General features: G+C 45.5%; 1 protein-coding gene across 1 annotated transcript; it reads left to right on the top strand.

Annotated features, from left to right (window-relative positions):
- Whamm (WASP homolog associated with actin, golgi membranes and microtubules) lies at positions 1-27247 on the top strand. The gene is made up of 10 exons (XM_050154032.1): positions 1-669; positions 3471-3644; positions 6857-7007; positions 15746-15915; positions 16880-17045; positions 19489-19676; positions 22542-22628; positions 22759-22854; positions 24360-24831; positions 26569-27247. The coding sequence occupies exons 1-10, from the start codon at positions 43-45 to the stop codon at positions 26856-26858; spliced, it is 2421 nt and encodes an 806-aa protein (XP_050009989.1). The 5' UTR covers positions 1-42; the 3' UTR covers positions 26859-27247.
- Positions 27248-27470: the final 223 nt, after the last annotated feature.

Below are 27470 nucleotides of genomic sequence, written 5' to 3'. Positions count from 1 at the left end.
GGGAACAGTTGCGCGGCCGAGAGCAGACGCGGCTCGCGAAAAATGTCGCGGCCCGGCGGGGTCTGGGGGTCCGCGGCGGCCATGGCCTGCGAGCAGCCCGACAGCCTGGAAGGCTGGGTGCCGCTGCGCGAGGACCTCTTCCGGGAGCCCGAGCGACACCAGCTGCGTTTCCTGGTGGCCTGGAACGCCGCGGAGGGCCAGTTCGCCGTCACCTGTCACGACCGCACGGCGCAGCGGCGACGCGGGCCGCCGGAGGGCGGCGGCGGCGGGGGTTGCAGCTGGGCCGGGCTGCTGTCGGCCGCCGGGTTCCGGGGAGCGCACCGGCAGTTGGCGGCGCTGTACCCGGCCCTGGAGTGCTGCTTCCCGCCGCTGCCACCCGAGCTGGACGCGGCGGGCGGCAGGGGCTGGAGCCTGGGGCGCGGACTGTGGGCGCTCGTGTGGCCGCTCGTGTGGCCGGCGCCTGCGGACCCCAGCGATGCGGCGATGCAAGAGCTCTGCCACCAGCTGGAGCGCTACCTGGGCCAGGCGGCCGACGGCTGCGGCGGCGCCACCGTGCGCGACGTGCTCTTCCCGGCCCCGGGCGACCCGAACGACTACGAGGGCCTGCGCGAGTTCCGGGAGAGGACGATGCGCGCGCGGTTGGACGGGGCGGCCGCACAGCTGCGCCAGGTACGCGGCGTTGACCCCGAACGGAGGGCGGGTCTCCCCGGGACACCGGGCGAACCGGGTGACGGTAGTGCACCTGCGCCTCGGCTGGGAGGGGGAGGCCCGAGACTTTGTAGCGGAGTAGTTTTCGTGTGTTTTCTGGGGCGGGATCTTAGGTACCCCCAGGGTGACCTGAATTCCTCATGTTCTCCCCTTCCCAAATGCTGGGATTATCAAAGTGCGACTCCGCGCCCACGCCCGGCGTGTTCTCTCTCTCTCTCTCTCTCTCTCTCTCTCTCTCTCTCTCTCTCTCTCTCTCTNTCTCTCCCTCTCTCTCTCTCTCCCTCTCTCTCTCTCTCTCTCTCTCTCTCTCTCCTCTCTCTCCTCTCTCTCCTCTCTCTCCTCTCTCTCCTCTCTCTCCTCTCTCTCCTCTCTCTCCTCTCTCTCCTCTCTCTCTCTCCTCTCTCCTCTCTCCTCTCTCAAAAACAGGGACTCGTTCATTCTGTGGTCCAGGCTGACTTTGAACTCATGACTCATGGCAGTCCTCTGCCTCAGCCTCTCAAATCCTGAAGTTTCTGGCGAGCGCCACCATTACTGGCTTAGAAACAAGTTTACTTGCAGATCTGAGCCAGGCTCAGCCCTTCACCTTTTCCCTGATCTTAGCGGAGCAGGATGTTGTAATGGGGGAAAACCCAGAGATATTGAAAGTAAAACCGAAAACAACGCATTCCCGTAGGAAATAAAAACATAACCTAAATGCCAATTCCAGGTCCTCTGGGGAAGGTGAGAGGTGGGTAAAAAGTGTCTTAGAGGATGAATGGCTTTTAAAAGATAGTTTTATTGTTACTCATTAAGCAATAACTATCAAATGGAAAGCCCTTGCAAGTGAGGCTTCGTCAGTTTGGAGTGGCAACCTCAAAGGCTCTTTTGGCCCAGAAGGAGGTAGTCTGAGACACACCAATTCATTATTTGTGTGGTAAACCTAGACCCTAAAGGAAGGAAGGCATTGAGAAGTTCACTGAAAGATTTAAGGAGCGTGTATGTTTTACACAGCAACATTTTCCTGAAGAGAGCCCAGAGTCAGAGCTTCATTCTGTGCACGGGCACTCCCTGGACATTTCCCGTTTCTCCTTCTGGGTTTGTTCTCTGCCGCCATGAAAAACACCTTGATCAGACGCAGTTGGGGGCAGAGAGAGGTTATTTGGTTTACAGGTTGCAGTTCATCCTCACGGAAAGGCTGACTACTGGCTTGTTTTCTCGGGCTTGCTCAGCTGCCTTTCTGAGTCCAGGACTACCTGCCCAGACCTAGGTCCTTTTCTATTAATTTAGCAATTAGTAAAAATGCCCCACAGATGTACCCACAGCCACTCTCCTGGAGGCAGTTGTTCGCTTGAGGGTCCCTTTTCCCGGGTATGTCAGGTGAGAACCGAAGCTAATTATGACAGCCATTAGTAAGCAATGATTTTGCTGTGTTTTGAGGAACGGGAGGTGTGAGAAGAATTTAGTCACATAGCAAAATATTGGTTGTTGTATATTATCTTAAGATAAATATAGAAGGACCCCTTTAAAGCTAAAATGGCTTTATGAAAGGATTCTGTTAGTGGGGTCTTTGTTTTGTGACAGGGTCTCACATATTAGTCCAGGCTGTTCCGGAACTCACTGTGTAGCCCAAGTTACCCTCAGACTGTGGTGACCCTCCTGCTTCAGCCTCTGAAGTGCTGGGATTATAGGCTTTTGCCACTCCACCTAGCTCAGCCGGGATCACTGTTATGCTGTGTGGCTCACACACCTGCTTCCCATGATGATCTCACTTTATAATATGAGGAAACTGCGGGAGGTTTTTTTTTTTAGACAAGCCAGGTTTGGAACCTTAACTGATCATTTTATATTAGTCAATGCTGGAGATTGGGTCTCGGGCATGCGAGGCAAACCCTCTGCCACCAAAGCTGCCTCCTCGGCATTTTTATTTTCAGGCAGAAGCTAAGTTGCCCAGAGCGGCCTTGAACTCTCGGTAGCTCAGGCAGGCTTTGCCTCTTGCTCACCCCTCCTGCCACCCTGCACTCAGCCTCGTAGGCCTTATTCTACTTTTCTGATCTCCCATGCTTTTTAGAAGCTTTCAGCTCCAGGATGAACCAGATTCAGCTCCCAAAGTGGTTGTAATTAAGGCCCGAGCCACTCACTCTTGACATTCCAAGAAGCTGAGTTATAGGTCCGTTCCACCAGACTCAGCTCAGAATTTCTTAGATTCTTACCCCCTCCACTTAATCTCTTAACATTTGTATTTCCCCCAAGTTCAAGTGCCTTCCCAGCTATTACAATTCTAACCTAGCTCATACTATTGAGTTGCTCATGGGCGTAAATCACCTGTCCATCTGGATCTTACACATGGGGTTAGAGTCCACGGAAGTGTATATAGTGTTTTTGCTTGTGTGTTTTCTTTGAGACTGGGCCTTGCTTTGTAGCTCAGGCTGACTTGGAAATAGTGATTTGGCCCAGGCAGGCTGGCCTTAAACTCAGTAAAATTCTTGCTTCAGCCTCCCAAGTGTTGGGATTATAGGCTTGAGCCATTATACTGAGTCCTCGTATTATTAAAGAGCCCTACGACAACACTGTTGTATGAGTGTGAACATAGTAGTGGTGGTTTTCCAGGACAAGCCATCTCACTTACCCACGCTTGTGTTGCTGGGTTTCTTGGAGAACATTTTCATGTTTACTTAATGTTTAAAATTGATGGTTTGAAGTTGAGAATATTGGGTTTCTTTTATTTATTTGTTTTTTTTGTATGATTTTAAATGCCTAGTACTATTTACACTTTTGCCTTTTAGGTTCTTCAGGATCATGGAAAAGCCGACACCATGGTAGAGTTAATGAAAGTTTATCAAGAGGAAGATGAAGCATATCAGGAATTAGTTACCATGGCAACCATGTTCTTCCAGTATTTACTGCAGCCATTTAGAGATATGCGGGAAGTTGCGACCTCATGTAAGCTTGATATTTTGGTATGTTCCCTGATACTTTGTCTCTACCTGTCGTGTATTATCCTTCCAGTCACACACACACACACACACACACACACACACACGTGTATAATTTTTATTTATTTAGAGAAAGGGTCTCATGTAGCCTAGGCTGGCCTCAGATTTACCATGTAGCTAAAGCTGGCCTTACGTGCTTGATCCTCCTGCCTCCACTTCCCAAGTGCTGGGAGTATAGGCAGCGTTCTTCAGTGGTAGAACTCGTGCCAGTGTTTTCAAGGTCCTGGACATAAAACCACAGCACCAACAGCAGCAGCCAGGCCTGGTGGCACTGGTCTGTGAATCCAGCCGTGCAGGAGGTGGGCTCAGGCCTGCCTGGGCAATGAGAATCAAAGCCAGCCTGGGAAACTTAGTAAGACCCAGTGTCAAACAAAGAGTGGGAAAGGGACTTGGGACTGTGGCTGTGTGGTGGTCTGTTTGCTGTGCACGTGCAAGCCTTCTCCCCCAAGAGGGGAGGTCACGGATTGAAAGGAGAGAGATTACTTTGCTCATTTTATCAGTCCCCCAGGACTCCGCAGATGTGGAAGCATCGACATTGTCCCTGATGACAGGTGGTTTGATGTGATGTGTATTTCCTTTAGCTTATTTTCTCCTGTAAGAACACACATAGATTTCTTAGAAATGGGCCCTGAACTGTAATTCAGTAATTTAAACTTTAGTCTTTGCTGCCATTCTGACTCCATTAGGGTGACCCCGTTTAGAAAATGCATTGTTAATATTGCCTTTTGTCCAACCAGCTAGACCCAGGAGACAGCAGACAGATCCCTGCTCTGCTCCTGCACTGGGCCATCTTCGCATATGTGCTTTGGTGACCTCGGCAGGAAGCCGTTCTGTACATGCTGTTCTAACCCACGGACGGGTTGGGAAAGTCGTGTGTGTGTGTGTGTGTGTGTGTGTGTGTGTGTGTGTGTGTAGCGCATGTGTAGAGGTGAGAGGACAGCTTGTGGAAAATGGGTTTCCTCCTTCCGCCATGTAGGTTTGCGGGATTGAACTCGGGTCATCAGGCTTGGCAGCAAGAGCTTTTACCCCATAGCCATCTTGCCAGCAATAATGTTAGAATGCTGTTTACCCTCAGAGAAACCTCGTCCCCACTAGCAGTCATCTCTCACTTTCTCCAGCTTCATGCAGTCCCTAATCTACTTTGTTCTGTATTTGACTGTTGTGGAAATTTTATTATTTTTATTTTTTTATCTTTGTGTATATGATGTGTGTGTATGTGCTTGTTTGTGTGTGAGCTGCTGGAGATCTCCTGTCTCCACTGCCTATTCTGGCACAACATTTATATTGTGAACACATTATTGTGTCTGGCTTTAGATGGCTTCTGGAATCTACTTTAGGTAGGTTCTAGAACCCGAACTTGGGCAAGGCAAGGACTTTTCCCTGTGAGCTATCTCCCCAGTCCAAAGAAAAGTCACATAAAGTCGGGCGTGGTGTAGCACACCTTTAATCCCAGCCCGGAGGCAGAGGCAGGCGGATCTCTGTGAGTTTGAGACCAACCTGGTCTACAGAGTGAGTTCCAAGACAGCCAAAGAAAGATACACAGAGAAACCCTGTCTCAAAAAAAAAAAAAAAGTCATGTCTGTGGAACTATACAACGGATGTGGGTTTGTGACTGCTTTTTCACTTAGCATATTTTAAGAGTTGGCCATAGCCATCGGGACCTCATTTCTTTTTATTGGCAGATAACTGTCATTATTAGAACATACTGCACCTTGCTTACCCAGTCTCCCTTGTCGGACACTTGGGTCATTTACCCTTTTTAGATATTACGATAATGCTGCCATCAACATATGTGTATGCATACCTGTGCTGCCTCCTCCCCCCCCCCTTTTTTTTTTTCGTTTTTTCGAGACAGGGTTTCTCTGTGGCTTTGGAGCCTGTCCTGGAACTAGCTCTTGTAGACCAGGCTGGTCTCGAACTCACAGAGATCCACCTGCCTCTGCCTCCCGAGTGCTGGGATTACAGGCGTGCGCCACCACCGCCCGGCCCTCCTCCCCTTTTTTGAGTCAGGATCTCAACTGTAGCTCAGGCTGACCTGACACCCACTGTGTAGCTTAGGATGATCTTGAATTCACAGGAGAATTCATACCTCAGCCTCTTGAGTGTGGGATTATACTTGACTTTCATGCTTTGGTTTCTCTTGTGTGTGTACTGGGAAGTGGACCTGATAATGTTTATCTTTTTTTTTTTTTTTTTAAGTTTAACCTTTTGACGGCTGCCAGACTCTTTCCCAAATCAAGTGCACCGGCTTCTTAGTGCACCTAAGTGTGGGCACTTGGTGTATTTTGTTGTTTCTTTTTGAGATCAGATATTGCTATACAGCCCATATCAGCCTTGATTCATATCAGTTCTCCTGCCTCAGCCTTCCAAATGCTGGGATTACAATGTGTCACCATGCCTGCCTTCAACGCTAGTTCTATTTGTCTTTTTATCCTAGTGGGTGGGAGTGGTATCTTGTAGCACTGACTCGCATTTCTGTAACACTAACCGACACCAGCGTCACTGTCTTAAGTTTTGTAGAAGGAAGCTGGATGCACAGGAGCCCCTGGTTCAGGCTGTCAGAACAGCGCATAGGCTTTTGTCCTTGCAGCTCTGGTGGCTGGGAAGTCAAAGGTCAGGTGCTGGCAGACCTGGTGATGGGTACTTGCTTGCTAGTGTTCAGCTGTCTTGATGTGAAGAGCAGAGAGATATTATACCTCTTCCTTTTTATAAGGGCATCAATCCTAATCATGAGAGCTGTATCCTCATGGCTTATTACCCTCACATTGGGGATTTAAGCTTCAACATATGAACTTCAGGGCCCACAAACATTCAGCCCATAGCTGCAAATGGCACTGCTCTGAATACATAGATGTCAATATCTTTTAGGTGACTGTATTGCATTAAGTACTAAGTATTTAAGGTTCCTAAAAGGAACTACAGCAAAAGCAGCATGAGTTCTGAGTACCAAACAGCAGACATCTCATTCACACCCTGTGTGCCCTGATTCACACCCTGTGTGCCCTGAAAAGTCCTAGTAACGCACAGTCAGGGTTTCCCCTCCGTCCCCAGAGGACAGCTTCTGTCAGTGGAGCCCGCACCGAGCCCACCAGAGCCCACCTACTCAGCAGCCAGCTAAGCAGTAGTCTACACAGCCGCTTCCAATTTCCTAATGGCGGTACATCACTGTTTTGTAGAAGTCCCTGAGTGAGGATGACCTGGGTCCTAAAAGGGTGCTTTCCCTGGAGAAGGAAGCCAATGAATGGACCAGACGGGCTGAAGAAGCAGTGGTTTCTATTCAAGATGTCACTGTGAATTATTTTAAGGAAACAGTAGCAGCATTAACAGGTAATACTAAAACGACTGTACTAAGATATATGTGACGTTTATTTTATTCGGCAAACATTGGCATGCATCATCAGTATCAGGAACCACATTTGCTGGACACTGGGAATTCAGCAGAAGGATAAGCATGACAATTTCCAGCCTGGTGAACGAAGTCTGTGATTTTTTTTCAGCACATGGTAAATGGCAGGGGCAGCAAACAACCCTGAAGATGAAAAGCAGGGCTCTGAGATCCTGTGAAAGCATTGGGTCTGATTGGGGTCATGACGGGCCTCTGAGAGGTGTACTTGCACCATACTGAATAGTACATGGGAGTGGAGAGGAGTGGGCATTTACAAGGGCTCTGTGCTTAAGAAAACTTGGCAAATAGGAGAAGGAAAACTTAAAGCATGACCATGGGCTGGGTCCCAGAAAGCATGGGGAGCTTTTTATGAGCAAGAATATTGGCCAGCTAGGCAGGGGTCACACTAGACTTAAATAGGAAACCTCATGTCTGTCAATCTTGTTGCCGGGCCGTGGTGGCGCATGCCTTTAATCCCAGCACTCGGGAGGCAGAGGCAGGCAGATCTCTGTGAGTTCGAGGCCAGCCTGGTCTACAAGAGCTAGTTCCAGGACAGGCTCCAAAACCACAGAGAAACCCTGTCTCGAAAAACCAAAAAAAAAAAAAAACTTCTTAAGGCATCATACATACATATGCACACACATATATACATACATGTATATATGTCATTTATGATGTTTTTATGTATAAAATTGTGACCCTTAATATCTTTTAAAACAAATGGTAGAAGTTCCAGTTGTCTTAGTTTACTTTCTGTTGCTGTGATAAACACCATAACCAAAAGCAACTTGGGGAGGAAAGGGTTTCTTTCATCTTAAGTTTTTCACCAAGGGAAGCTAAGGCAAGAACCTAGAGGCAGGAACTGAAGCTGAGACCAGGGAGGAATGCTGCTTACTGGCTTTTCATTGCTTGCTCAAATCGCTAGCTTGAATTCTTCCTTCTTCCCTTCCTTCCTTTTTTGGTATCTTTTATTGAAAATAGATTTTCTTCTAACACAATATATCCTGATTAGTTTCCTCTTCCTCTACTCCTCTCAGTTGCTCCTCTTCTCACCTTCTGTTTGGATCCACCCCTTTGTCTGTCATTAAAAAACAAACAGGCTTCTAAGGGTTAGTAATAAAATATAATAAGACAAACAAAAACTCATACATCAGAATTGAACAAAACAACAAACAGAAGAAAAAGCCCAAGAGAAGGCACAAGTAGAGAACCTCTTGTTCATGCACTCAGGAATTCCAGAGAAACACTAAAATGGAAATCATAATGTATATGTAAAGGACCTGGTGCAGACCTGTGCAGGCCCTGTGCATGCTGCTTCAGTCTCTCTGAGTTCATCTAGAGGACCTGTTCTTCTGGTGTCCTCCATGACTTCTGGCGCTTGTACTCTGTCTCCTCCTTAGCTGGGTTCCCTGAGTCCTGAGGGGAGGAGTTTCATGGCGACATCCCTTAGGGCTAAGCATTCCAAAATCTCTCACTCTGTAAGGAATGACTGACTCTGGGTCTCTGTATTTTTTCCATCTGCTTCTCTAATGATGACTGAGCAAGGAACTGATCTATGAGTATAGCAGAATGTCCTTAGAAATAATTTTATTACTTTTTTTGTCAGAGTTCCCTGTGTAGCTCTAGCCTCATTCCATAGTCCAGGTCCACCTGTGTCTACCTCCTGAGTGCTGGGATTAAAGATGTGCACCACCGTGCCTGGCTATTTTTTTTTTTTTTTTTAAGAACAGTAGTATTTGGTTTTGTCCTAGGACCTTGGGCTATCTAGTCTTAGGTTTGGTCACCCAAGCAATGTTGGATGTGAGTTCCATTGTGGGCCTTAAGTCAAATCAAATACTGGTTGGTTGCTCCCACAAGCTGTGTGCTATCATTACCCTAGCATATCTTGCAGTCAGGACACCATTGTAAGTTTGTGGCGGGGTTGGTGTTTATATCTTTCATGTAGGTGGGCCTTTCTGTCCTGCCAGCCAGCTCCCAAATAACCACACAGAGACTTATTAATTATAAATGTTCTGCTGATAGTTTAGGCTTGTTACTAACTCTTATCACTTAAATTAACCCATATTTCTTGTCTACCCTCTGCCATATGGCGGTACCTATTTTCAGCACAGCATGTTCATCTACTTCTGCTGCATCTGGCTGGCAACTCCCTTCCTCTACCCTTCTTCCCAGCATCCTCTCTGCCCCAAAAATCCTGCCTAGCTATTGGCCATTCAGCTTTTTATGAAACCAATTTGAGTGACAGATGTTCAGTGTGCAGAAGGAGAATTCTGCAGCACTTACTGTAGCATGCAGAGTACCCTCCTGTATTTAAGACACTAGAAAATAAGGGTGAAGGCTCAGTGTAGGCACCAGTTTGACTTCTCCATTTTCGATGAGTCGTATAGGTGTTGTCTTCAGTAATGGGGCCTTGCCATCTGCCTTAGGGTTTTATTACTGTGAAGAGACACCATGACCATGACAAATCTTATAAAGGAAAACATTTAATTGGGGCTGGCTTACATACAGTTCAGAGATTATTCCATTATCATCATGGTGGGAAGCAATAGCGGCATGAAGGTAGACATGGTGCTGGAGAAGGAGCTGAGAGTTCTACATCTGGATCTATAGGCAGCAGGAATAGACGTGCCACACTAGGCTGGGCTTGAGTGTCTGAGACCTCAAAGCCACACCTGCTCCAACAAGGCCACTCCTCCTAATAGTGCCACAGGCTTTGGACCTATGGGGACCATTTTTATTTTAACCACTATACCGTCAGTTTGTGGAGAGCAACCCATAGTCTTTGCAACAGCCTGGTTGAGGATTCCCTCTGGACCTCTTTGGCCAAAAATTCAATTAGACGTAGCCCAATCCCAGTATTGGAAGATTTATTTGATAACTTAAAGATGGCCAGTTGGGGCTATCTCCCCATTATTTGGCAACTTTATTTAGATCACCTTTATATGTGTAAATATTTTAGGAGGCCTCTACTGCATTAGGATCCCACACTACCACTCAGATGGCCCTTAATTTATCTCTCTCTCCCATTCCTCCCCTCTTCTTTCTCTGTCATTTCTTGATCCTCCCATTCCAGCGTCTCATCCATAACTAACTATTCTATTTCCTTTTCCTAATGAGATCTATTTGTCTCCCCATGTTCCTCCTTTATAACTAACCCTGGTTCTTCAGATTGTAGCTTTGTTATCATTGACTTAACAGCTAAAGTCCACATATAATGTATTTGTTTTTTCTGGAGCTGAGCTTACTCAGGATGATTTTTTTCAAGTTCTATCCATTTGCCTACAAATTTCATGATGCCATTTTTTTAACAGCTGAGAAATATTCTGATGTGTAAATGTACCATATTCTCTTCACCCATTCTTCTGTTGAGGGACATCTAAGTTATTTCCAGTTTCTGGCTATTATGAATAGAGCAGCAGTGAACATGGTTGAACAAGTGTCTGTGTGGTAGGATGAAGCCTCCTTTGGGTATAATGCCCCAAAGTGGTATGGCTGAATCTTGAGGTAGACAGATTTCCATCTTCTGAGGAACCGTCACACTGATTTCCATAGTTCTGTACAGGTTGAACTCCCATCAGCAACGGATGAGTGTTCCTCTTACTGTACGTCCTCACCAGTATCCTCAGGTGTAAAGATGAGATCTCAGAGTAGTTTTGATTTGCATTTCCCTGATGCTGAAGGATATCAAACATTTCTTTAAGCGTTTCTCGGCCATCTGAATTTTCTCTATTGAGAATTCTCTCTGTAATCTGTGCCCATTTTTTTTTAAATTGGGTTATTTGTTTTCTTGATATTTGGTTTTTTTTTTTGAGTTCTTTATATATAGTTTGGATATTTGTCCTCCATCAGATGTGCAGTTGGTGAAAATCTTTTCCCATTTTGTAGACTGATGCTTTGTCTGAATGACGGTGTCCTTTGCTTTACAGAAACTTTTCAGTTTCATGAGATCACATTTATTGATTGTTGACCTTAGTGCCTGTGTTCTGTTCAGACAGTCTTTTTTCCTGTGCCAATGCATTTAAGCCTGTCTGTGCTTTCTTGTCTATCAGGTTTAGTGTATCTGTTTTATGTTGATGTCTTTGATCCATTTGATCAGAAGTTGAGTTTTGTGCAAGGTGATAAGTGTGTATCTATTTGGATTCTTCTGCATACAGTCATCCACTTTTACATACTCTTACCAAAGTAAACTCTACATTAGGTAAGCAATCTAAACTGATCTATAACCTCTAACAAAATAGAAACAGTGCTGTGGGGGTAACCCTTCTGTGCTCTGAATATATGTTGCTCTCATTGGTTGATAATAAAAGCTGCTTTGGCCTATAGCAAGGCAGAATATAGCTGGCAGGAAAGCCAAACTGAAAACAGAGGGGCGGGGGTGGAGTCGAAAGAGACTAGCCACCCAAGAAACAAGATGCTGGCAGACCAGTAAAAGCCATGATCACATATCAATACATAGATTAATAGACGGGTTAATTTAAACCTAAGAGCTAGTTAGTAATAACCCTGAACTATAGGCCAAGCAGTTTGTAATTGATATTAAGCCTTTGAATGACTACTTAGAAGCCACAGCAGGATGGGGCAGGACAAATACAAAGTCTCCCAACCAAAAAATCCCAGGGCCAGATAAGTTTTAGTACAGAAGTCTACCAGACTTTGAAAGAAGAGTTAATGCCAATTCTCCTCAAATTATTCCACAAAATAGAATTAGAAGGAACATGTCCAATTCATTTTATTTTGGTAAGTAGTATGTATTGAGAAAATTAATAGTTTCTTTTAGATTTTCAAATTTGGTGGAGTAGTTTTTTAAAGTATGTCCATATTTTCTGGGTTTCCTGTGTCTGTTGTATGTCCCTCTTTTGTTTCTGCTTTTGTTAATTTGGGTATTTTCTTTATGCCTTTTAATTAATTTGGATAAGGGTTTATCTTACTGATTTTTCAAAAAGAACCAACTCTTTCATTTCATTGATTCTTTCTATTTTAATGTTTCTGTTTTACTGATTTCAGCTAAGTTTGATTATTTCTTACTGTCTGCTCCTTTTGGATGTGATTTCTTCTTTTTGTTCTAGAACTATCAGATGTGTTAAGTCACTAGTGGGAGATTGCTCCAATTATTTTTCTGTTGGCATCTATTGCTATGAGCTTGCCTCTTGGAATTGCCTTCTTTGTGTCCTGTAAGTTTGGGTATGTTATGTATTAATTTTCATTCAATTCTAGAAAGTCTTTAATTTCTTAATTTCTGTCTTGACCCATTTTTCATTCAGTAGAGAGTTTGTAAGCATTCTGTTCTTGTTGTTGGTATCCAACTTTAATCCATGGTAGTCTGATGGCATACAGTGTGTTACTTCAATTTTCTTGCATCTCTTGAGACTTGCTTTGTATTGGAGTACATGGTCAATTTTGGAGAAAGTTCCTTGAGCTGTGGAGAAGGTATATTCTTTTGTATTTGGGTGAAATGTTCTGTAAATAGCTGTTAGGTTCATTTGGTTTATAACATCAGTTAGACCTAGCATTTCTTTTTTTTTTTTTTTAAGATTTATTTATTTATTTATTATGTATACAACATTTTGCCTCCATGTATATGCCTGCACGCCAGAGGAGGGTGCCAGATCTCATTACAGATGGTTGTGAGCCACCATGTAACGGTTGCTGGGAATCGAACTTAGGACCTCTGGAAGAACAGCCAGTGCTCTTAACCACTGAACCATTTCTCCAGCCCCCTAGACCTAGCATTTCTGCTTAGTTTTTCTCTGAATGACCTATATTGGTGACATTGGAGTATTAAAGACCCCATTATCTGTGTGTGAGGGTCAATGTGTGATTTCAGCTGTAGCAGTGTTTCTTTTTTTTTTTTTTAATTGATTTTTATTGAGCTCTACAGTTTTTTCTGCTCCTCTCCCCGCCTCTCCCCTACCCCTTTCAATCCTCCTCCAAGGTCCCTATGCTCCCAGTTTACTCAGGAGATCTTGTCTTTTTCAACTTCCCATGTAGATTAGATCTATGTAAGTCTCTTAGTGTCCACATTGTTGTCTAAGTTCTCTGGGATTGTGGTTTGTAGGCTGGCTTTCTTTGCTTTATGTTTAAAAACCACCTATGAGTGAGTACATGTGATAATTGTCTTTCTGTGTCTGGGTTACCTCACTCAAAATAATATTTTCTAGCTCCATCCATTTTCCTGCAAAATTCAAGATGTGTTTTTTTTCTGCTGAGTAGTACTCCATTGTTTAAATGTGCCACATTTTCCTTATCCATTCTTCAGTTGAGGGGTATTTAGATTGTTTCCAGGTTCTGGCTATGACAAACAAAGCTGCTATGAACATAGCTGAGCTGCTGTGAACATAGTTGAACATAGTTGTGGCACGATTGAGCATCCTTTGGATATATACCCAAAAGTGGTATTGCTGGGTTTTGAGGAAGGTAGTTCCCTTTTCCCCACAACTTCTCCAGCATAAATTGACATCAGTGTTTTTGATCTTGGCCATTCTTACAGGTGTGAGATGGAATCTCAGTTATTTTGATTTGCATGTGTTCTTACCTTGTCTACCCATCTTTTCCTCTATTTGGTGTAGTTGGGGCTGTCTGTGACTCTGGTCAGTCTTCCAGGTGCCAGTGAAGCCAAGCCTCAAATGGTTGCTCCTTGTGGTGCAGTCAGTGGCATGGTTCCTGTCACCCCGATGGTCACTCTGTGTTCCTGGAGGTTGCTTGGTGCTCCTGGGGTTTGCTCTGCTCCCGTGGAGTTCGCTGGCTCAGTCCAGTTTCTGTAAATGTCCCTGGTCTGGATCCATTCCTGCTCCTGTGGAGTTTACTGTCTCAGGCCTGCTCTGGTCTAGGTTGCTGGCTCAGTCTGTTTCTGTAAATGTTCTTGGTCTGGATCTTGCTCCTGTGGAGTTTGCTGCTCGGCCTCTTTCATAGGTTTCTTTAAGGAATTTATTAATTTCCTCTTTAAGGATCTCTATCATATTCATAAAGGTTATTTTAAGGTCTTTTTGTTGTGTTTTGGCTATGTTGAATACTAAGGCCCTGCTGTGGTAGGGTTGCTGTGCTCTAGTGGAGACACTGTCCTGGCTGTTACTGTGTTTTTATGCTGGCATCTAGGCATCTGGGTTTGGGAAGATTGTAGTTCTAGGAGCTGATACTGGTCCTTGTTGGGTGAGGGTTTCCTTCCTTGGTTTCTGTTGCCCTCTCTGGTTCTTTGGAGAGTGTGGTGATTGTGTGTTGCCTGTTAGGAAATTCATCTAGATCGAGACAGATGTGGCCACTGCAGGTTCCAGGTGTTTCTAGGTAGTGGGAGCTGACAGTAATAGGAATGGGCTAGGAGGGGGATGCAGGGGGCTCCCCGGAGGGAGTAAAGTCTAGTGTTCTACCAGGATTTGCTTGGCCCCTGGGAATGGGGGCAGAGAGTGAGGAGAGGCCAGAGCAGGTGATCTGCTGCAGAGTGGGGATGAAACCTGGGGAAGGGACTTAGAGGAGCTGAGGAAGAGGTGAAGATCTGCAGTTAGCTCCCTGGAATGGCCTGTGGGCTCCTAGGGAGTGCCTGTTATAGTTGGGGACTGGGATAAAGACATGATTTGGGGTGGGCTGCGAGGGAGAGTTTGGAGGGAAAGATCTGTGTGGCCCACTGGAGACAGGGTGGAGGTCGGGGAGGTTGGCTTCAGCAGGTGGTCTGCAGAGCTAGGTATGAGACTGGAGCACTGGAATTGGAGAAGAGGTGATGTGGGATTCCCCTCTGTATGCTGTGAATGTGTTTTACTGCCATTGGTTAATAAAGAAGCTGCTTCAGCCTATGGCAGGGCAGAATATTGCCAGGCTGGAAGAGATATAGAGAGAAAGTAGGCAGAGTCAGAGATGCCAGTAGCTGCCAAAGGAAAAAGATGCCCAGAACCTTTATTGGTAGGCCACAGCCTTGTGGCGATACACAGAATAATAGAAATGGGTTAAGATAAAAGCTAGCTAGGAAATCGCCTGAACTATTGGCCAAACAGTGTTGTAATTAATATAGTTTCTATGTGATTATTTGGGTCTGGGTGGCCTGGAAATGAAAGCAGTCTCTGCCTACAAAGAGGTGAAGATCTTCAGTTAGCCTACCTGCTTCCTTGGCCACAGTGGCCATGGATTCTCAGGGAGCACCCGCTGGAGCTGGGGGCTGTTTCCCTGGCTGAAGTTAAGTTTGCATTCTTACACATTTGGGGACCACATACAGGGTGGGGTGGTATCACCCACAGTGGGCTAGGTCCTCCTTGGCCTTGATTGTTATATCAATCAACAGTTAAGAAAATACCCTCCAGACATGTCCATAGGACAGTCTGATGAAGGCACCTGCTCAATTGATCTTCTTCCCAGGGGACTCTAGCTTGCATCAAGTTGACAGAAACTAAGCAGCACACCCGTTTATTAGGATTTGAAATTCGGTTGAAAGCCGAGTAATGAGCTTAATGTTGATCAGACTGTCCACACCACCCGTCAGTCACAGAAGTAGTCTGGACCAAGCTATAAAAGCAGATGGCTCGTGAGGTGGATGATGAGCTGTTATTGGCCTGCTTTTCAGTTGAATACCTAGAGTTCCTATCAGTGACCAAGCAGTGTTGAAAAGGATGTTTTAGTTTGACGAAGGGGCAGCAAAGAAACAACCCAGGATTCATTAATGAGTTGTACTTCTGTTTTATTTTATTAATTACAAACTCAGGAATGCAGAAACAAATGGATCAGGATCGGAAGAGGTTTGGCCAGGCTGCCTGGGCCACAGCCATGCCCAGACTAGAAAATCTTCAGCTCATGTTAGCGCGGGAGACTCTGCAGCTCATGCGAGCCAAAGAGCTGTGTCTCAGCCACAGGCGAGCCGAAATCCAGAGGAAGGTAAGACAGACAAACACAACCTTCTCAAGGCACGTTGCCCTTTCGTCCTAGGTGTTGGTAACGAGCTCCCTTTGTGTTGTCCAACACAGGCTTCCAGTAGATGTGTTCTCAAGATGTTTCTGAATATAGCCCAGGATTTGCTTGTAACACTGAGTTTAGGATTGAAGTGGGAGATTTACTTTAAAAACCAGTCCAGCAGTATCTTCAGTAAATACTCCTGTACACACACGTGTGTGTGTATCTGCATGCCTCTGCTTGTGAACAGTGTGACAGTGTCCTGGAGCCAACATCTTGCATACAGGTGCTAAGAATGTATCCCACCACTGAGCCCCAGCCCAGCGTAGCTAAGCAAGGGCTCCACTGTCTTAATCTAAGTGGCTCTTCATAGGCTCAGAGTCAGGTAAGAATTTCCATAGTCTTGGGACTTCAGAGCAGAATCTTGTCAGTAGCTGCCTTAGATCAGGCTGCTTGTAAGATGATGCCATAGTTGGGCTGACTACAAAGATATTTAATTATTCCTCACAGCTCTGGAGATAGACACCGAAGATTGAGGGCTCTCTTCCTGGATGTGGCCATCCTTGCTGTGTGCTCACAGCCTCTCCTGTCCATGGAGAGGAAGCACCACTAAGAGCCTTCCCACCACAGGGTCCCACCCCTCGACCTCATCAGACCTATCACCTCCAAAGACCCCCTCAATATTGCCACACTGGTGCTTAAGAGTGCTAACATTTAAATTTGGGGTGACACCTTCCATCCCTGACATGGTCTCATTGCTGTTATGTTTCTAGACCGCAAATGTGTTGCCTTGATTTAAGATGGAGTGTATGTAGAGCACACTGAATGCATTCAAGTTTGTCTCTTGATGTGAGTGCTTTGTCTGACTCCTTTCTTAAGAGTTGGAAGAGCAGAACACGGCCAGGATGCTTACTGTGCTAATCATGTATTCCTCTCTGCACACAAACAGGTGGAAGAACTGCCAGTCCAGGGAAAGACCATAGTTGCTGTAGACGAGCTGGAAATACAGTATTACGAGATTCAGCTGGAACTGTATGAGGTTAAACTTGAGATCCTGAGAAGTGAGGAGACGATCCTTGTCACACGGTTGGACTCTGTTAAGAGACTTATAAAAGGTAACATTCACATTTATGTCAGAATGAATTGTCGAGTCACATGTTTGAGGACATGTAGACCAATTATCAATTTCGTCTTATGAATGACCTGCTACAGCTACTGACTGTCTTTAGTTTCACTTTAGGATGTTTATTGTTCGACAGTATATTCAATACTCTATCACGTTACCTCATTTTTACCTAATATACAATAGACTCATTTAAGTATAATAATTTTGAGAACTCTGAATTTTAATGGCCACATAGTGTTTGTTTTCCAGGCATACTGTGATTTCTGGTCTCTCCCTGTCTTGAACATTGGTGCAGCAGAAAATCTTTTTTGTACATGTCCTGTCCACAGATTCCTGATAATTTGAGATAAATATATAAATTTATGAGATAAATATTTAAAAATAGAATGGTTGGGTTAAGGGCAATGCTTACTAACACTTTAATATGTAGCTACCAAAATGGCTAGGGTAGAAATCTGAAATACATCTTCCTCTTCCCTCCATTGTTTCTCTCTTCTGAGTTTCATAATAGCCCGTAGAGAGGCTGCACAGACGGGCGCCCAGCAGCAGATGAGGGCGGGCCTTCTGTGTCCATGCTGTTCTCTTTGCACCCTAGACACTTGGGAGAGAAGATGGCACCACACAGTCTTTGTTTTTAATAATTTAATGGCTATTTTTCTTTGAGATGTTTGCCTTTTCTTTTCTCCCCCATTTTTCTCTTCTTTTTGGTGTTTTGAGACAGGGTCTTGCCATATAGTTGTAGCTGGCCTCAAACCCATTTGCAGCCTCCTTCCTCAGCCCTGAGGGTCGGGTGTCAGATGTGCACCACCACACCGCACACCTTTACACTTTATAACCCAGTTTATACACGCGTGTCCTGTGCTTTGCTCATGTTCACACCCCACTACCCTTGGTTGTTACCTACCCTGTGTCTCCTTTCTCTCCCAGAAGTTTGTAGTTCTCCTGCTGCTGTGTATACACACACACACCTGATTCTTTTTGTTTTTGGAAACAAGGGTTCATGTAATTGACACAGCCTGGACTCTGCATTGCTCTGTGGTCAATGATGGCCTTAAATCCTCGGTCTTCACTTCCCAGGTGCTGGGGCTGTAGGTGGCGCCACCATGCCCTGCTTTACTACTGTCCCCAGATTCTGCATCTGAGAAAAGTCATGCCAGCTATATCTTCTATCTTAGAATCCTTTCCACACTACAGATTGTATTCAGTCGTTGGTCATACTATTCTCCCCAAATTGGTCCCGATCATTGATTTTTTTTTTTGTTTGTTTGTTTTTTGAGACAGGGTTTTGCTGTAGCTTTGGAACTTGTCCTGGAATTAGCTCTTGTAGACCAGGCTGGTCTCAAACTCAGATCTGTCTGCCTCTGCCTCTCGAGTGCTGGGTTTAAAGGCATGCACCATCTCTGCCCAGCCCAATCATTGATTTTTTTTTAAAAAACTGGAGGCCCTGAGCCTCCTAACCACAGTGGGTTGGTCTGAGGCATCTTGGTATGGGCTCTGCACTCCTGTGTTACCCCCGGGACCCTGCTGCTCCACGTCCTCTGATGCTCTCACTTCTTTATTCTTCCAGATGAAGCTTAGAATCACTTTGGCAACTTCTAACAAACAAAACTCACTGGACTTTTGATTGGGATTGTGCTTAAAATTAGTACTTGGGGAGAATGGTCATCTTGCAGTTTGATTCCTCCTACCCAAGATCATGGTAGGTCCCTCCATATCTGCAGTCTCTTTCTCCAGGCCCCTTCACGTTTAATGATCCTCACACATGGCCTCAGCATTTGGTTGGTTTAATCTTGATATCCAAAACCTTTGCAGCTCTTTTCAGTTGTGAACATTTTATACATTTAGGGGGACTTTTACTTTTCAGTAGTTAACCTGGAAGGGTGTTTTCCTTCGGGATGGGACTCTGGTTTGGGGAGGACATAGAAAACTTTGTAGTCTGTGTGCTTCTGCAGGGTTCGGGATTGTTACAGGCGTAGTTCTTAAAAATCAGTATATTCGAGAGTAAAGACAGGTGAGACAGTGTGTGCTGTGCTGGGGCATCGAGGAGAGGCGTGACGAACCCGAGCACTCACTTCATTCGCTAGGGAAGGAGGCTCTGTCTGTCTGTCTGTCTCTCTCTCTCACAGACACACACACACGGGTGCGAAGAGATGTTTATCACCGTGAAATCGGAAATAACAGAACACTGGGACATTCTGAGAATGCTTGAACTAGTGGATACTATGTGGCCATTAAAATGCTTTTCCCAGCACATGGAACATGTCTGGTAGAAAACTGTTACTGTGTGCAGCTATGTAAGAAGTGTGCGTATGTAATTCTAATGCTGTTTTCCTCTACATGATGTAATACAGCTAGTCTTTTTTTACATTTAAAGACAGTTTTTGAATTTTCTTATAGTAAGACATTCCTAAGAAAATCACTAATCTGTTTAGAGAAACAGGATGAAGTGATCTACTACGACTCGTGTGAAAGTCCTGAGGAGCTGAAGAGCCTGGCTTACGATCCGGAGCTGCACCCTGGTGAGAATGGGGAGCTGAGTGCACTAAGACAGCAGTGCCAGCTGCTGGAGGCTCAGCGGGGCCGCATCTCTGCCAGGAGGGCCCTCCTCAGGAACAGAAAGGTACACTCCATGAGCTGGCCTCCTTCCTTCTAGGCTTTCACTTTAATGGGAAGGTAAAGGGCACAGGGCACTGAAAAGGTTTACCTACACCGTGACTAATGTTCTTTGTATTTTTGTCTCTGTGGCTAGAGCCAAATATATATATATTTTGATTTTTAATGAGCTCTACATTTTTCTCTGTTCCCCTCCCTGCCTCTCCCCTCCTCTTAAACATTCCTCCAAGGTCCCCATTTTAAAATGCTAAAAAAAAATTGAGATTTAAGTTTTTACCATAATATCTAGATTTTTAATTAGTTCATTCAGTAATTATTTATTGAATTCCTACTCTGTGCATAGTACTTTTATAATCAGAATAAGGGTGGGGGCCTCGGAAGAGCGCTTATGGCAGGAGCCTGAGAACCTCACTTCAGTCCCCATAACCATGGGGGAGGAAAGCGCCAACACCTGAAGTTACCCTCTGACCTCTGCCCATGCATATTAATAGATAAAAACAAAACACAGGGAGTGTGATGGGGCACTGCTGGTTCAGGCCTACCTGAGAGGCTGAGGCATGTTGGAGGCCAGTGTGTGTAACTTGTGGAGACCTTGCTTCCAGTGAAGAAACAAGCAGTGGCTGCAGCTGTAGTTCAGCAATAGAAGCTTGACTGGCGTGCATAAGGTTCTTGGTTCACTCCCCGGTGCCACAAAATAAAATAAATTTACTACACTAGGGAGAAACTAATAATCACCTGTACAGGATAAATTTTAAGCTAAATTATAGATAATTAAGCCAGTCACAGATGCAATGTTCGTCTTACTTTAGACTTTATGTTTCGTAAAACAAAACTTAAAAAACAAAACCCAAAGATTTGTGTGTTTTGTTTTTTTTTGTTACTTGAGACGGGTTTCTCTGTGGAGCCCTGACTGTCCTGGAACTCACTATGTAGACCAGACTGGCCTTAAAGATGTCTGTTTCTGCCTCTCAAGTGCTGGGATTAAAGGTGTGCACCACTACTGCCTGGCTTGTTTTCTATTTTTTAATTAAAAAAAAAGCTTTTTATACAATATATTTTGATCCCCAAGCTCCTCCTAGATCCTCCCCACCTCCCTACCCAATTTTATGTTTTCTTTCTCTTAAAGAACAGAAAGAGCAGAACAAAACAAAAAACGAAAATCAAACAAGCAAAAGACCAATAAAGTAAAAAAAAAAAAAGCAAAAACAAAGTAGAATGAAACTCATTTGCTCCCATAATTCTAAAACAATATAATTACATAATAACACTGAGAAATAATTTTTTCAGTAGAAGAGAAAGTTCCTATATTTCATTAATTGCTCATATTTATTGTGCTTTAGTATTGGAATTATTTTTTTTGCCATTTGGGATTGTTTATTAGGCCAGTGCTCTGCCAGTGAGCTGTATATCCCAGCCCCAACCTGCTTTGTTTGGAGGCTGTGTGCTCAGTGGCTTGAATTACAGGCAGATGCCCAGCTGAGCCTTCAGTGCAAACGTTAACTTCCTGGAACAGTCTTTGCAGGGCTGTGCTCCAGAGCTGTTCTTCAGATGGTCTGACAACTCACAGGCTGGGGCCATGTGGTTCAGCCCCCCAGTTCAGTGCTGCTGTGGTTGGATGGATGCTCGTCTGTCAGGACAGTGTCCTCTAGACCGTCACTGGTTCTCAACCTTCCCAATGCTGGGACCCTTTAATACAGTTCCTCATGATGTGGTGACCCCAACCATAAAATTATTTTTCTTGCTACGTTGTAATTGTAATTTTGCTACTGTTATGAATCATAATGTAAATATCTATTTTCCAATGATCTTAGGTGACCCCTGTGAAAGGATCATTTGACCCCAAAAGGGTTGCAACCCACAGGTTGAGAACCACTGTCTTAAACTGAACTGGAGCATTGGCCATCAACCTGCGGGTGGTGTCCCTTCCTCTGCAGCCCGGCAGATCTCCCCTGGGTTGGAAAACACTCGGCTAACAGAGTTTCAGATGCCACTGTCGGTTGAAATCACAGCTTGGCCACTTTCAAGGGCAAAATGCCAACTTCTTTAGGATTTAGTTTTTATATGTTTGTGCATGTGTCTGCATGCATGTATGTGCACGTGGAAGCAGATGCCTGTGGAGAGAAGGGCATCAGATTCCTAGAGCTGTAGTTACAGGCCGCTGGGAACTCACCTGTTCTTCTGCAAGAGCTTCGAGCCCTCTTCTCTACTGAGCCATCTTCCAGCCCCTACAATTCCTCTGAAGCTAAGTTTTCATGTGTAAGGAAGCTAGTAACATTGATGGTACAAATTTCACAGCAACCATACGGATAAAGGGCACTGCAGCTCAGACAGAAAACACTCGGTGCATGTTAGCGTTACTGCTCTTGGGTCATGAGGAGTGGTTGAGCAAGGGAGAAGTACACTTTTTAATGTAGTTTCCAAGTATTTCTAGGTGGGCTACCATTTTGTAGATAGATATATTTGGGGATATAATTAGTATTTATAACATGGGGAAGTGGGTTAAACAGCTGCATTAGGACGGATTGTGAGATGGTTGCCCTATGAAGGCATCCATTGCCGAGCATGACGACCAGGACCCACATGACATAAGGAGAAAACAGACTCCAGCAAGTTGTTCCCTGACCTCTTTGTGTGCACTATGGCATGTGCCCCCCCCCCCCAAACAAACAAAGTAATGAACCAGATGGCCGAGACACTTCATCTCTCAAAGCACTCTGCTGGGAACAGGTGACACCTGTGGGCAGTCCTCGTCACATAACTGAGGGGAGGACCTGCTATTGACCCTTGTTAGTCAAAAATGCAGTGTTTCCAACTCTACTCCAGCCCATATTTTACTAAAAAACCATGTATGTGACTTGTGTTATTTGCCTAGGATCACTGCCGAGAAAATCATCGGCTCAGACTGCAGCAGGCTAAACAAAGTGTGAGCCGTTTTCACCAGCACCACAGTATTCAGATGGTGAGTACCTGATGCTGGGTCAGCCTGTGGAACTACACAGCCAGGACCGATGAGGGTGGGCCTCCTTTCCTTGTGCATACACACATGACGAGCCCTGCGCCTTTACAAGAATGTGTTTGTTTACATATAGAAAAGAGACAAAATAAAAGAAGAAGAGCAAAAGAAAAAAGAGTGGATAAGCCATGAACGCCAGAAGACGCTTGAGCGACTAAAAGCATATAGGGAGGTAAGTTCTAGAAAGACTCACTTACCGTCATCTGGGTAGATAAATGAGCCTCACCCACCCTAGAAAAGAGTAATGTATTATGAACAGATAACAGAAAGTCTTTAAAAGATTTACTTTAGTATGTGTACAGTGTTCTATCTGCATGCGTGCCTTCACTCCAGAAGAGGGCATCAGATCTCATAGATGGTTGTGAGCCACCATGTGGTTGCTAGGAACTGAACTCAGGGCCTCTGGGAGAGCAGTGCTCTTAACCTCTGAGCCATCTCTCCAACCTGATAACATAGAATTTAAAAAAATGCTATTATTGATAAAGAACAAAAAAATTAGGGAAGCCACAATGTGAACCCACTGCTGGCCTTTCTTTTCTTTGGATTGAGGTAGGTTCTTAGATACACCCTATAGCTGCTGTTCTTTTTGCTGTGAAGAGACAGCCCTACCAAGGCTGTTGACACCCTTTGGTGTCACTACCAAGGCTTATAAAGGAAAGCATTTAACTGGGGGCTTGGTTTTTTCATGGGTTAGGCCATTGTCATCATGGCTGCAGCTGGCAGCTCAAAGCCTCCCTCCAGCGACACACCTACTCCTTTCTAAACACTCGCTCCAGCATTCAAATAGGTGAGTCATGCTTTTCAAACCATGACTCCCAGAGTAGCCCAGAATTCAATATTGGCCCCCAGCTGCTATCTATACTGGTGTGTGCTGCTTGCCTGGTTACAGCTGCTGTTGTTGATATCACAACATATCTGGGCCCCTGCTCTCTTTTCTGAATGCTCTGAACTGCCTTCAGTCTCAGCTGGCTTCTCTTCATTTTTATTTTTAGTGTGTTGGTGTAAGCACACACATGCCTGTGGAGGTCAGAGGTCAGCCTCAGGTGGCCATTCTTCAGGAGCTCTCGTACCTTGGTTTTTGAGACAGTATGTCTCATTGGCCTGGCACTCACCAAGTAGGCCATGCTGACTGGCCAGCAAGCTCCAGGAGCTGTACAGCCTTCCCCCTCAGCTCTGGGGGTTGGACACAGGTTCTCTTGTTTGCACAAGCACCTTACCTAGCTTCCTTTTTCTTTTTAACAAATGTCTAACTATCGCTGTGGAGGAAGCAGGGGCAGCTGCAACCCCAGGGCTCTGCTGAGGCCAAGGTTTTTCCTTTCCTCTTCCCTCTCCAAGAGATGATGGTGAACACTTTCATCCGTATACATCTTTTTCATCTTCATTCTATTAAGAGATTAAGTATTATATGGTCACTTAGTTGAACAGTATAGGTGTGGGTCTTTTTTTCTGTTTGTCTTTGTTTTGAAAAAGATAGGGCTTCACTCTGGCCCGGGGTGGTCCCCACCTCAAGGCAGCACGACTGGTGCTCCCGCTGCCATGTGGGCAGTGCTCCTTGAGCTTGTGTGGGTGGCCAGAGTTCCTGTGATAGGATGCCCCGTGCACAGGGCACGGCTGTGGAGTTGCACCATTTTGATGCCCCACGTTGTGGCCAGCCTCTCACTAGCTTTTCATCCTCAGAGGTGTCCAGCTCCTCATTCCGCACTGAAAACAACTTGCTCAGAAACCAGGGTGCCAAACCTGTCAGATGGACGCTCTCGGAAGAGGTCCTCAACAGCTCATCACAAGACAGATCATCCTGCCTCTAGCAAAAATGGAAGTGTTGCTTCCCCCTTACCTGAAGCTAATAGGAGAACCCCGGAACATCAAGACGCCTGTGGCAGTGTCCCTCTTCAGGTTTTTGTTCCAGCTGGTGACCAGACACTGTCCCGATTCAGTGAGGATCTGTCACTACCACCACAGCCACCACCTCCTCCACCACCACCACCCCCTCCTCCACCACTTCCTCTCCCTACTCTGTCCTCTTTTCAAGCCACCACTCATCAGAATTTAGGACTGAGGACTTCAGCAACAGAGGCCCAGCCACTGTCTCTAGCGTGCGAGGCGGCTGCTGAAAGACCATGCGATTGTCTGGACAGCTTCCAGCGTACAGGTAATTCACTACGGTCCTGCTCGTGCTCCCGCTTCCTGTGGGTTCTCATGCTGCTGAAGTCTGTTTCAATTTAGAATCTTTTTCAAAATTCTCTTGTCTCAAAATACCCCGCATTTGTTGCCGTGGTATTACTCCTATTGTGACTGTTGTAGGTGAGATTGAATTTGACATGCTAACAAGCCTGAAAACACACCTCTGCATTTGCTGGTTGTACAGTGTGACACCCCTCAGCTGTTAGAGTCAGTCTACTTCAGCCTGCCCCCACTTCAGCATGGATTTGAGTTCAGCCAGTGTTTCTCAATACAGCTTTAAATGGTGTTTGTTACACCTCTGAGTCATCCACAGAACTAAGTGTTGAATTTAATCGAGAATACTGGAAAATTAGGCCAGCTTTTCTCTTTCATACTGAATACACTCACGTTTTTGTTTAGTGAGGGCCATAGTTCTCATGCATAATTCTAATTGTGGCTTCAGACATTGGCCTTTGGGGAAACTGGCCTAAACCTGCCAAGACTCAAAGCCTGCTGCTTAGGAGGGTTGTCTTAGATATACCCTGGTAAAATGCTATGCTCTGGCTGAGTGTGTTGCTCCACCTAGAACACACAATTCCTGGGATAGGGATGAGCATGAAGCCCATGGAACATACATGCTGCTTTTGGTTAATTGAGCACTCTGCTTATTTTGAGTTCAGGCCTTCATCATGCCCAGAACAGGCTGTTGAAGGAAAACGCCTGCAGGTTTAGGTGGCAGGCAGCCCATTGGTAGGGCTTGCAATACCATGCAACGAAGAGTGATTTCCTGTTTGCCCAGATTCGAGTTTAGACGCAGGAGTATTCTCAGCTTAGGTTGAATGCGCACAGTTGGGGGGTGGGGGCTCTGATCTACTCACACTGTATAGCACCGCAGAGTAAGAAGGGTGGACTTGATTATGGAACTTGCCTAAGTAGTTCTCAATGGGGTTGTAATCAGGTGAGGCCTTGAGTCCAGAATGGAGGAGACTAGTTAGCCATCGCCCAACTCTTCAGTCCCCAACCAGAAATGACCATTAATCCTGAAGGCTTACCTAGTAGACATCTAAGTTAGTGGCTGTGTTCATGCCCTGTGTCTTGACAAGCAAGGAAAGGTTTTACCCTCAGGGTCTCAGAGTTGTAAAAACAGCTCCTCACTACTATCTTAGAACTCCGAGCTAATTTGTGTTTTGACAGCATTTCACACTCTCAGAAATAGAGCCCTTAGCCACCCAGGTAAGGTGGGTGGAATTAAACACGCTGTGCAGGAAATGCGCCAGCGCCTCCCTTTGGGCTCACAGAGTGGCTGATAAGTATAACACTTCAAGCCTTTGTGTGGGAACTCTGAGTGACTGTTGTCAGGGTGAGTCATTACTGACTCATCACCAAGACTAGTAGAGAATGCAGGGTGCAGTTCAGGATGTTTGGTGGGAAAGGAAATGGAGGAGAAACAACTGAGAGGAAGCCAGGTCTCACCCAGTGATGGGCTGTTCCACTGTAGGGTGTCTGAAGTCATTTCAACAAAACTCGGGATGGCTGTGGCTCTGAGTTACAGTGCATTTGAAGAAGGGGTGGTAAACTGATTGACATGGGATCGTGGTGCTGCTGACAGCTGACCAGCATCCTGTCAGTGGCTCGCTGCACTGTGGGTTTGTTAAATCATGGCAGGAACCATTGTGTGTCCTGGAAACCTGGTTTTTCACTATACTTGCTGTCTGCTTAATTTCAGACTCTATGTATGATGTGTTGGCCTGCATACGGCAGGGCAAGGCTTCTCTCCGGAAAGTAGAAGCGCCTTCCTTGTCCCCTCCTCGCACCTCAGTCAATGAACAAGTTCTGGCCGCCATCAGGCAGGGGGTGCAGCTGAAGAAAGTCCACCCAGATGCAGGAGCAAAGCCCAGCAAGACGAGTACCAGCGACCTGGAGAGGAGCATCAAGGCAGCCCTGGAAAGAATCAAGAAAGTGTCTGCTGACTCAGACGACAGTGATGAGCAGAACCCAGGTGCGTGGGACCGCTAGGGTCTCCAGGTGACAAAGGCAGACATGTCCATAACTAGACCAGCAAGGCTTCCCTGAGAAACTACTCTGTAGCTTAACACTGGGGAGAAGAGTGGAGGCGTGGTGTCTGTCACTGCCCACAGGTGGGTAGGCTGGCTGTGGGAACAGTACTATGTCCACTCTAGAGGCACTGTCTGAGCTGGAGGTGCAGCCCTGTGGTATACATTAGACAATGTACTTCCATGTGCTTGGACACTGATTCTTCAGACTTAAAGGCTTGAATGTGAACATGATTTTAGCAATAATCCAAATAAATTACATATATTCCAGAATTATTTTAAATATTTAAATAAAATTTATTTTGTGTATCAGCACTACAGAAACTCATAATAAACAGTATTTATAATGTGTCTGTGTCGTGAGGAAATGGTCTCTGGGCCACTAAAGTTCTTTCTGCCTTGGTGGGTTGGAAACTGCCCAGGATTTCAGCTTAGCATTTAGTTGAGCAAGTGCTGAGGGGACCAGAACAGCATTGCTTACCTAGGACTGGTCAGGAGTGGGGAGGGGACCAACACCAAGCGGCCTAGTCACTGCTCAGACTGCCCAGGTGTCCTTTAACCTCATCACCCCAAC

Source organism: Alexandromys fortis, unplaced genomic scaffold (genome assembly GCF_014885135.2).
Source record: "Alexandromys fortis isolate MF-2015 unplaced genomic scaffold, M_Fortis_MF-2015_v1.1 scaffold_86, whole genome shotgun sequence".
Taxonomy (NCBI): Eukaryota; Metazoa; Chordata; class Mammalia; order Rodentia; family Cricetidae; genus Alexandromys; species Alexandromys fortis.
Note: the sequence above shows the minus strand (reverse complement) of the source record. Positions and strands in the feature narration are given on the sequence as shown.